Source organism: Vitis riparia, chromosome 3 (assembly GCF_004353265.1).
Source record: "Vitis riparia cultivar Riparia Gloire de Montpellier isolate 1030 chromosome 3, EGFV_Vit.rip_1.0, whole genome shotgun sequence".
In the NCBI taxonomy this organism is placed as follows: Eukaryota; Viridiplantae; Streptophyta; class Magnoliopsida; order Vitales; family Vitaceae; genus Vitis; species Vitis riparia.
In genome coordinates this window covers 5,460,174-5,472,242 of record NC_048433.1, presented here as the reverse complement: position 1 = coordinate 5,472,242, position 12,069 = coordinate 5,460,174, and the positions used below count along the sequence as shown (strand labels likewise).

At 33.5% G+C, this 12,069-nt stretch overlaps 1 protein-coding gene across 1 annotated transcript; it reads left to right on the top strand.

The window, feature by feature from the left end:
• The first annotated feature begins 3,351 nt into the window (after window positions 1–3,351).
• LOC117911638 (transcription factor bHLH95-like) lies at window positions 3,352–5,718 on the top strand. Its single transcript, XM_034826041.1, has 3 exons — window positions 3,352–3,732; window positions 4,590–5,042; window positions 5,513–5,718. Exons 1-3 carry the CDS (start codon window positions 3,352–3,354, stop codon window positions 5,606–5,608), a joined length of 930 nt encoding a protein of 309 aa, XP_034681932.1. The 3' UTR covers window positions 5,609–5,718.
• The last annotated feature ends 6,351 nt before the right edge of the window (window positions 5,719–12,069 follow it).

The window sequence follows — 12,069 nt, the reverse complement described above, 5'->3', positions numbered from 1 at the left end:
TTCATCGGTCCAGTATATGATTAATTTATATAATGCTTGCTTATATATATTCTAATCTTTTCTATAAGCTGCTACATAGCCCTAATACTTGCCTTTGACAGCTTTTTTCCGACTGGGTTTGGGAGTCCAAAATTGGTCATTTCTTACATGAATTTGGGAAATGAATTTGAACTCATTTGCAGATGAAGGGGGTGGAAGATTTGACAAAATATCAAGGCAGAAATGGTAGTGGAATACTGCCTTAGACCAAGCGTAACGTCCGACCGTGACTAGTGATTCAGGGAGGCTAATTCATAGGCGACAAAAGTTAAAATATATTAGCCGAGGCCTTTTTCGGAAACGGTGTCGTCTTATGCTTTTAGTTGCAGAGGTTTGACGGTGGGGCCTGGACGGACCCCGACCTGATTCCACAAAAGCTCGGTGTCGTTTCCGAGAATAAGGAAAGTGGGAAACTCACTGCCTTTTTGTGAACCTCCGGAGTCCAGACGGCGTCGTTTTTTCGACAGACGGAGAAAGTAAAAATGACGCCGTTTTGTAGGGGAAATTGTAAAGAGGTGGGGGAAGGGGGGAAGCCACGTAAGTTAGAGAAATGGAGAGTGGGGGTGTGGCCGGACACGTTGAGGTTAGAAAGGTGGTGCAGAAAGCGCGTTTTGCAAAGGGGTAGAGGATATGATTAGAGAAACGGCAGAATGCAGATTCATATACATATAAATCTTGAAACCTGGTTCACACTGTTTTTTCTGATTAGAAAAAAAGGACTTTTACGTCACCACACCCCTACACTAATCATTTCCCAATACCCAAAACGGCTCTCTCCTGGATTCCACTATTCATCATTAGTCTCTCACGCCTTCTACCTCTCTCTCTCCCTACACTTCATTCAGCCTTATTCCACCGTTCCTCTTCATTTTCTTTTTCTCTCTCCTTCTACCTAATATATACTTGGTCTATAGTATGAGCATTGTACTTAAATGGAGGTTGTTGAGTCATCTCTGCTTCCCACTGTCTTCCACCCCGTTTGACTTTTTGTTGTATTGTGTATTGTTATAAATTTGATTCTTTGATAGTTGGCTTCTCCAAAAAGAGATTGTACACACACTCTTGTTCTCTTGTTGATTAATAGAAGACGATCAACCCTTCAATTTACTCCTAATAGTATGTGTTTTTTTCATACGATATGTACGTACACAACTTCATCCATGTTCACGTGTAGGGTATGTATGAATGTATAAATATACATCAGACTGGAAGAAAAGGGCATTGTCTAGGGAATCTAAAAGAAGAATGGTGAAGAAAGAGAGCAGCCGCAATTTGTTTCTTGTTTTGTATTCAGAGCGCCGCAGTTTCTGTACTGCTTCTGCTTCTTGTGATGACGCCTCTTCACTCTTTTTTATTCTCTCCCTCATCGCGTGACCTTCATTCCACCCACTGACCCACAGATATCAGTGTATTTGAAGCTGAAATTTTATCAATGAACAAATTCAAAATCATGCAAATTATTAAGTCAAAAGTTGGGAGTTTGATGCATAAGATACAGGACAACAATGGAGGAATAATTGAGTGCGTCACATCGAGCCCTTTAACTACATGGGATGGCCGATATATAACAAGCATCAACATACTCAACCTACGTCCACACCGGCCCACACTGACACTACACATTAATCAGTCTACATGTGATGATGCTGCACTTCATTTTGTGCCACGAGGGGTCACCAACTTGAAGCAAGCGATCCAGTCATCACATGGAGCTGATCTCTGATAGCTTTTATACCCATAGAAGGTGCTCTCATATTATGTCTCATGGCCAGCTTGGGTGGCCTAAATTGGTTTGTAACCTCCCGTCAAACCAAATTCTAATACCATATTAAATAACTATTTTTTCTAAAAGTTTGAACTTACAACATTTGGGTTCAATATGCATATCATGCTCCTTAATAAGAACTACTCATTTATACCAGCAACTTTAAAGATTATAATAATATATTTATGGGATAATTCTTACATGAAGTACTCTTCCTAAGATGTTCGTAGGAGTATAGTGATGGTAAGTGATTGGTATTAAGTAAATCTAAAAAAATAAAAAAAGAAGAAGAAAATAGTAATAAGGTTTTTTTTTTTTTTTTTTGTTAAGTATTTGCCAAGTTTACCTTCCCACTTGAAAATTTTGCTTGAGGTGCAAGCTTCAAATAGATTGTATTTTCCTTTCTATTATGCTAACATTAATTACGTATTCATACATAGCTTGGAACAAAAAACAGAAATAGAAAACATAAAAAATAAAAGGTGTCTACTTTAGCTAAGTATAATGTGAGCTGGATTTTGTTTGAAGGAAGTCTGCAACCAAATCCCTCTTATTAAAGCTCCTAAAACAGTAGTTTTCATCTGGCTTTTCTATTTTGGAAATCGGTTCATAAATTAATCTAAAAAATAAATAAATTTCAGGAGAAGACCTTGCATCATATATACCTTATACCACAAATGATAATCAATATGATACCACATTTGGGTCATATAGAACATATAAATACAAATAAGGATCCTTTAAATGATCATGGATCATCTGGTACCCTATGTGCGATTGGATCGATTCAAGTTTTGAGATTTCAAATTTAAGTTGAATAATGTCAGAGATGTTTCTGATGATGATTAACACAACTTAAATAAAAAGGAAAAATTAGCTGAATTTGGATCGATGTTTTAGTTGCGAATAGCTTGTGGTTTATTGGTAGGAAGGTGACAAAAGGCATCCCCAACACAAAATCATTACATACACAGGTAACGCTCCTGGTTTCAGTCCAAAACAGCTAGGCACGCAGTTAGCATTATTTGCAAGATAAGAAGACATTTATTAGAGAAACATTGTATCTTGATTTGAAATTAATGGAAGGAAATCAAGAAATTAATTGATCAACTTCTCCACCGACTGGGGTTTGATTAGCATACGTGGGAGGAAGCCATAGCTGTGCTGAACTTGCTAAAGATGTCATGTATGTATAAATGGCAGATTTTTGAAGGCAAATGAGAATTGGCAAAGCTTGTGGAGTTGAGGATTTTAGTAGGTATGGTTGAGCCAAGTGGTGCACCCCATGAGCTGAGTGGGGCCACTGGTTGAGAAAACTCTGCAGAACACGCTTAGCTATCCGTTTTTGTTTTGAAGCCAGTAACGGCATTGCCTTATGATTGTATTTTGGGCTCTTCTTTGCCAAGAGAATCATCACTATACCTAAACTTTGCCACCTTTTTAAACGCCTCCTCACCCCTTTCCCTCTCTCACTTCCTTATATCTCTTCTCTCTTTCTCTCTATCTCTCTATATATATTTCTTTTCTCTTTCTCTTTCTCTGTAGCTATGGCTGAAGGAGGAGGCCATGAGGGTTTCTTATGGGAAAACCAGTCATGGGGTTTCTCGATTTCGGATAACTCTGGGGGGAGTGATAAGAAATCTGGGGAGAAGCAACCTGGTTCGGCCTCTAATAGCCAGACTGCAGCCACGGGAATGGATTTGGTACCGCCTGATAAGAAGCGAGGGCGAGGCCGAGCCATCAAGAATGGAAAGAATGGAAAGGGAAGTGGTGAGGGGAATGAAGGAAAAGGTGGTGGTGGTGGTGGTGGCGGTGGTGGCGGTGAATCAGATCATGAGATACATATATGGACAGAGAGAGAAAGGCGGAAGAAGATGAGGAACATGTTTTCTAGTCTTCATGCTTTGCTTCCTCAACTTCCTCCAAAGGTAATTACACCTTCTTCAAGGTTGAGGTTTTGATATAAATGGTGTTTTCTCTCTCTCTCTCTCTCTCAAATTACTCTTTATGATAGTTCTAAGTTGTCTCAGGTTTTCAATTTGTTTCCTTCATGGGCAGTTGGTGAGAAAGGTGTGGTCTTTTTCATTTATTTCCTTCTGAGTTTTTTTCTTTTTTCTTTTTTTTTTACTCCTCTTCCTTCTCTAGCATATCAGGAGAATCTTCTAATCCTACCCACAGGATATCCATACCTGGTTCTCAATCAAAATTAAGAATTCATCCTAGATATAGCTTTTCTTTCTACGAAGGTCCCAAACTATACATATAAAGGGCAGCCCTATTTTTCCTTTTCCTTTTGGGGCTTTTATTGAATTACTGGTGTAAGAATGAACTAAAATACCAAAACTTTCAGTAGGGTTTCATGGGTATGACCTCTATGGAGGCACCTTCTCCACCCATATCCCTATTTCTCCTTTTCAATCCATAATCCTCAGCTGCTTCCCCTTGTTTCTCAGTTTGAAAGTACTGAAAATTGGTGGTTTGTTTCCTCAAAAGTTTTTCAACTTGGATTTCAAATGATGGCTCAAATAGGCACCTTACTGTCACATCCCTGAGACATCAAGTTGGCAGATTTCATCCCCATTTAAATTTGAAACTTCATTAAGATTTTTATAATCCCAGTGGATTTCCATTTTTGGGTCAGTGCAAGATCTCAGCATATCAAGAGGTAAATAGGATTCACATCGCACCACATCAGCTCTTTACCAGGACAGTTCATATGATACTTGGTATCTAAAACAGGTAGAATTTTATTTTCCTAATTATCCTCTCATTGAATTTTGTACAGGCAGACAAGTCTACCATTGTTGATGAAGCAGTGAACTACATCAAAACCCTACAGCACACACTCCAGAAGCTTCAAAAACAAAAGCTAGAAAGGCTTCAAGGTGCAACAACTGTCAACTATGAGCCATCAATAATCACATCGCAAAAGCTAGCCTTCGACACAAGGGAGGCTTTCTTAGCTGATCAAGGATCTTCCAGTAACTTAGCCATTACACCATCGAATTCTTCCAACTCTCTTTCAGTCGCTCGGGTTCCTGCAGTATTCCAAACATGGACTTCTCCTAATGTCACTTTGAATGTTTGTGGCAATGAAGCACAAATCAGCGTGTGCTCGCTGAAGAAGCCCGGTCTTTTGACCACCATCTGCTACGTGTTGGAGAAGCATAAACTAGAGGTGATATCTGCTCATGTTTCTTCAGACTATAACCGGAGCATGTACATGATCCAGACCAATGTAAGCCTACTATTCTTCCCTTGACAGTTCTCCTTTTTCCTTACTGATTCTTTTGCTATCCTGTGTTGCTAGTTGGCTCTTGATGTTTTAAGATTGATCATTTTTGAAGTCCTGAACTTAATTGGCCATGTCCAAGCCTTTAAAAGATATTTCTAAACTGGGACCTTTTCAACTTGGTCCCAGCTTGATTGTATCTGGAAGCTGTAATTGAACTGCAAAAGACTGTGAATTAGGGTTTGTATTGATTATAATTGAAGATACACATCTGAGGCTATTTAACCCTAATTTAAATGTCCTGGGATTACTGGCAATCCCCTCATATTATTCTGAAAACTGCACACACTAGAGCATATGCTAAGAAATAGTAGGAGAGAATAGAAACATCCATTACTAGAAGCCAGTTATTCGATATTCATTTCGTTGCAAATCATGTTTCTGAATTTTAATTTTTCCATTGGGGTATATGGCAGGCGAATGGAGCTTTGGATCAGTTCCCTGTGGGATTTCCAATGGAAGAAATCTACAAGCAAGCTGCAGGAGAGATAATGTTCTGGGCGTCCTCTTGACCATATCCAGCCAGAATTTCAAGAACATGATCCTCAAGATCAGGACACAGTTACTAGTGTAGGTTTGCTATGGCAGTTTTCTTTTTAGCATGGGACGATCTCCGTTTTTGATCAGCAAAATGGGTATGCAAGCCCTTTTTCTCATAGTTTGGGTAGCTTACTGATTAGGATTACTATGGCATGTTTTAGCCATAGTTCCATATAAGTGGCGACTTGCGACTTGCGACTCCGTAATGTGCTTTTCGAAATATAAGCTTAAATTCAGTGATTCTATTTCTGCTGTATTTAAGAAGACCTTAGAAATGAAAATTTCATGTCATTAATTTCAGAATCATGAAGTCAAGACCACAACCAGTAAGGTAAGTCCTCATTTGTGCATGAACAAGCAGAGCTTTTGTACATTTAAGAACCTTTTGTGAAGGTTGAAGAAGAGAGCTTTCCATATAGGAGAAACCCTCTAAAGATCTTGCTCATGATGATGAAGATGCTATCATATTTTGTGTTTTGAGAATACCAGAGTTAAAAAGAGAAAATGAAGCCATCATGGACCATGGTGGTCCATTGCCAATACCATAGTGGGTGTAGTACTCCCAATAAGTACATTTCAAAATGGTGCGACATAGTTCAAAGATAAGATTCATGAATTCCCAACTAAGTGTGCTTATCATCTATATATATAAAAATATATATGGCTAGTGGTATTGACAACTAAAATTTAGATTTGGGTATTTGATCATTTTTCTAAGGGGGGATTGTGTCATAATAGTGTAAGTTATAAAAGTAATTATTTTGGTCGTGCTATATACCTAGTTGCTATTAATTAAAGCAATGTAGGAAATGTTGTGGTTGAAGGGTTTTCTTAGAAAAATAGGTTGAAAACACATAGTATATGTGATGTATTGTAATAATTACATACTCCATTCCCACGCTAAGCATGTTGATGTGAGATATGGATGGTTGAGAAATCGATGTAGTTTAATAAAAGGCGGTTTAACTAAAGAAGAGATAAAGGTAATAAAGTTTAAAGAGTAACTTGATTCGTATGTTAGCTTAATGAGTAGAGATGTTAATGGAGTAAGTTTGGGGAAACCCTGGTTATCTTGATGGTTGTGATTATTTAAATGCATTCACATCTTCCTCCTAAACTTAAATTGAGGAGGAGGATAATGATGGGTCATATGTCATGTTCATATCATTGTTAAGATAATTGATAGTAAAATTTTACTTGACTTGAATAAAACTCGTTTAATCTCTCTAATAAATACATAGATTAAGATTAACAATATATAAATTGTCATAGATAACTGATTGATAAAATTCTAATCCATTTAACCCGTTGACACACGATTCTAACTTATTTAACCTATTTGAAATTTGAAATTTATAAATATATTATTTAAAATGTTTTTAATTTTTAATTTTCTAATATTAATTATTTTAATTATAATATGTTTAAAATATAAAAGGTAAATTAAAATTTTAATTTTACACTTATTTATAATTTTATTTAATGTTTTAATTATAAAATATTTTTAATCTTTGTAATAGAATATATAAAATTTTACTTAGTGCTTGTTTTGATTCGTGTTCATTTGGATAACCTGTTTTTCTTTTTCTTTTTTTCTAAAACAAAAAATATTTGTAAGTTGTATATAAAATATAAAAACTCTTAACATAAAAATTATGAGTTTATCTCATGTTACTTTCATTTTTTCCAAACAAAATAAGAAGTGTGTCCAAATCACACCTACTTGTCTATTTGGATACATTTATATATTTTCTATTTTTAAAATGAAAAATCAAGTTACTTCTATATAAAATATAAGAATTCCTAAAGGCTTATATTTTAAAGGAAATAGATTTTAATTTTTTAAAAAGAAAAAACTATTAAAAAAATTTATTACCTTAAATTTTGAAGTTTTTGAAAGTAATTTTAAAGACATAATAGAAATCCTTATATATATACATATATGAAACTTATTGTTTTTCTTTAAACAAAAAAAAAATTGAAATTTATTCATACTATACATTTGTTTTCTATTTTTACAAATAGAAAATAGCAGTAACTTTTATAGAAAATATAGTAACAACTCTTATACAGCATGTATACACTTATTCTATGTCCTTAAAAATTATTTAAAAAAATAAAATTTAAGGAAGTAAAATTTTTTACTAGTTCTATTTTTATTTTTATTTTTAAATGTAAAGTCTATTACTTGTTCTTATATTTTATATAGAAATTACTTTATTTTTATTTTTTTAAAAAAAATAGAAAACAAGAAATGTATCAATGACACCTAAAGAAGTGTATCTTTACAATGAAAAAAAGAATTTTTTAATATATAAAATTAAGAAATTTATATAGGTTAAACGGTTCATAAATGAGTAGGAACATAGGTTATGTTTGGTTCCCAGAAAATACTAAGGAAAGAAAAAAAATGCAAAGAAAAATGATTTTTTTTATATTTGGTTGTCTTATGAAAAATATCAAAGAAAATCAAATATGATTAAAACTAATTAAAAACTTATGTATTTTTTAATTATTTAATCTTTATATTGATGAGTTAAAATAAATAAAATGAGTTTGAAGTAACAAAAAAATAATTTATCAACTTTTAATCTATTTTTTTATTTTCCTTCACTTTTTCTTTCCCTCTGCTTTTCCTTTGTATTTTCTTTCCCTTGCATTTTCCTTTAAATTTTCTGGGAACCAAACATAACCATAATGAATCATTTTGATATGATTAAGCAAGGATACATTTTGAAATGAATAAGTAAATGTTAAATGAGTTGAGTAATGCTAAGCTCAAACCTGCTAAAATTTGTACCATTCTTAAGTATATCATTGTGTCATGCTCAAATGGTTACCCTTACGCAAGGCAAGGCAAGGCAAGGTGGGAGTGTGAAAGTTCTATTACCAGCCCTATCCCATTCAAAAATTTTAATAATATAAAAAGCAATTTAAATATTTTATAATTTTTTAATATATAAAAGTAATTTATATAGATTAAATGGGTCACAGATGGGTGAGATCATAAATGGATAATTTTGACATGATTAAGTAAAAAGGTTATTTTGACACAAATAAATAAACTAGTTAAATATGTTTAAGTAATTAAACCCAAATACAACATGTTTATTAAATAAGTTATATAAATTGAAATAATTACAATACGGACACAATTCTAGTTGATTCAAACCCACTAAAATTTCTTATTGTTTTCGAGCTATATTATTTTATCAAGTCAAATTGCTACCTCTTTAATGAGGTAGTGAGAGGGTGTAAAATTCTCATACTAACCTTATCCATTTAAAATTTTTAATTATAGTAGAACATACAATGAATAAATAAATTTTATAAGAAATAAATTTACATTTTTTTCTATATGCATGTTCAAAAAGGGAAAAATGAAAATCTTAAATTAAATTAATTTTTATATACATTTACATATAATTGATTGGACCGATACTTAAACACACCTTGAGTTTTCAAAATATTACAAACTTGTGTTATTGGAGGCTAAGATAGGACCATTATAAAAATACCAAATCTAATGTCATCCTTAATGATCGACATGAACAAGGGTTTAGGCTACTTTTCCTATGTTGGAGGGAGAGACTTTTGGAGCATGTGTTGGTGGTTTTGACACATGAGAATCCAAATTTTGTAGGTAGAGCCGACAAAGTTTGATAAATTCATCAACTAAGTTGAAACTAAATATGTATTTCATGGGTTTGGATTGAGTATAATTATGTTCAGGTTAAATTTATGTTCATTGACATAACCTATTTAACAAATATGTTTTTATCAACTTTTATAATATAAACTTAACACGAATTGACCTATTTAATGATTATGTTGATTAACCTAATTATAACGATAAAATATTGAACTCATTTTAATTTTTTGTTGAATAAACATGTGAATTGAATCATGAATATAACAAATCGAAGAATTAATCATAGACTTATATAAAACTTAATTCAACTTGATTACGAAATAGAATGACCTAATTATAAACCGGGTTAAATGAGTTACATGTCTTGTTTCCTATTTAATAATTATGTAGTATTTGTGTTTAAGTTTTTTAACCTAATTATTATTCATATCATGTTTTGGTTGACTTACTATAAAATGTTTGAGCCTTGACACTACATGAATATGACTCATTAACATGAATGATCACCCATAGACATAGAGATGTATAAAAGGTGTGATTCGATCGAATTTTAAAGGAAAAATTCGTTGAACCAACATAGTTGGTTCATGTTTGAATCAAAACGAATTGACCTTGTAGAGATAGAAAAAGTAAATCAAATCAAACTTGATTAAAACCAACTTGGATTTGAAGTTTAAAGGCTCAAAATATGATGAATGCATTTAAAAATTAGTTTAATTTTAGTTTAAAATAATGAATTACTTTAATAGAGCTGAGCATAAAAAATAAAAATAAAGATAAAAAAACTTATCAAACATTGAACAATTATATATAAGTTTTAAAATATCAATTTAATTTGATTTTTATTGGTCAAAAGACAAAGAAACTGAAAATCAATTGACAAAATTGGTTTTCAAAATTCTCAAACTATACTATCGAAAACATAACCAATTATTTATATGTTGAAGGACTAGTCTTTGATAGCACAAGAAGCCCAATGCGTGGTGCTTCTAGCAGCAACTTGAGCCCAATGTTGGGCTATTTATGTGGGAAGATCTCAATCCTAATATGGGCTGCTCCGGTGTCCAATTCTTGTGGCCCAAATCCATTAGAAGAAGCTGTTGGGAGAAATGGGAAGGTTGATTTGAAGTCAAATTCATGGCATTTAAAACTTTTCATTATAGTATTAAGATGCAAATTCTCTCTCTCTCTCTCTCTCTCTCTCTCTCTCTCTCTCTATATATATATATATATATATATTCCCAAATGGGATTGACCCAGCTTGCTAAAAGTTCATTCGGCCCATACCCTTTCAAAACCATCTTCAGAAAATGAGCCCATATAATTCGAATTCTGGGCCCAAAAGCCTGAATGGTCAAATCCTCCAAGTGGTTGAGAGACAGATTGGCGGGCATACAGAACAAGTTGAACAAAACTCCCATGTTCAGTAGTGGAGCATTTAAGTATACCTTTGGTCCAAGGACATATAGTTCTGATTTGAGGTGGTGAGCTTCAAAGGAGGAGATAAGGGAACAATGTTAGGTTGGGCTGCATGTGAACACTAATAGCCAGCACAAAAGGCAAAAGAAGAAACAGTGAAAAGGAACCAAGTCACGTGCTAAAAATTCAATGAATCAACATGATAGGTTTTTACTTAAATCAAAATTGAATCAATAAAATCGGTTTTTAAAATTCTCAAACCAAAAACCGATATGATCGATTTTCATTGCCTTGAATGGATTTTTTTTTTTTTTTTCGGTTTTACTTACACCGATAATTACCGACACACCTCGCTTCCATTTTGGGTGTGGGACAGTATTGTTAGCATGCCATTGTTTGTTCCTGCATGGGCAGAGCCCTTTTTTGGGGCATTCCAAGAGGAAGACGAACCATCCAATTCCCCACCTAAGGGGATCGATCCAAAAATAATGTGACCCTCATAAACCAATATCGAAAGTGACCTAACAATTGGTGTAAAGAAAAAGGCTTACAAACAGTGAATTTGACCATCCATGCCCCCTTTTCACAACATGGTGACCCAAGGGAATCGATGATTTGGAAGACTACTCTTTGAATAACCTCCATCTCCATGCATAGATCCATTATTATGGCTGACTATTTCAGTAATGCCTTCACGTCCCCCCATCTCATCATTATAATGGTCGACATCACACAGAGAAAAGCAAGGAAAGAAATATGTTTTACTTCACCTTTTTCTTTTTCCTCCTTTCTTCTTTCCATGGGGGATTCTTAATTTTTGCTTCTATTGGGTTTTTTTTCACACAAAGCAATGATTTGAATTACCCAACTTTAAAAAATATAATTTACAAATAAATCAATAATAATAGTTAGATGTGATATCCCACGTTAGATAAGAAAAAAATTCCCGATGAACTTCTCTTTTTTTTATAAATATGTTTTAAAGCCGTAGAGTCTCTTTAAATTAAGTGAAAAATTTTCCCATCTTTGTTTTTGATATTTTGTCTTTGTTGTGGCAGGGAAAGGTAAATATGACAGGCTGTTGATATTGTAACAATGATTGACATCTAAATTTGAAAGTAGTAGAGAAGTCAAGCTAAGGAGGCTTGTTTTTTTCCCACTTTTTTGGGTTGGGATTTTGCAATCATGCATCTCGTTTTTTTTTCTTTCCTCTAAATTTAGAAATCTCAGAGGATTTGTTTGGAATTATTAATTTTGGATTTAATTACGGAAACATATATAAATATATATGAATAAAAGGAGAATGGTCAAAGTGAGAACATATTGGTGACCAATCAAGATTGAGCGTAGCGGATAATGGCA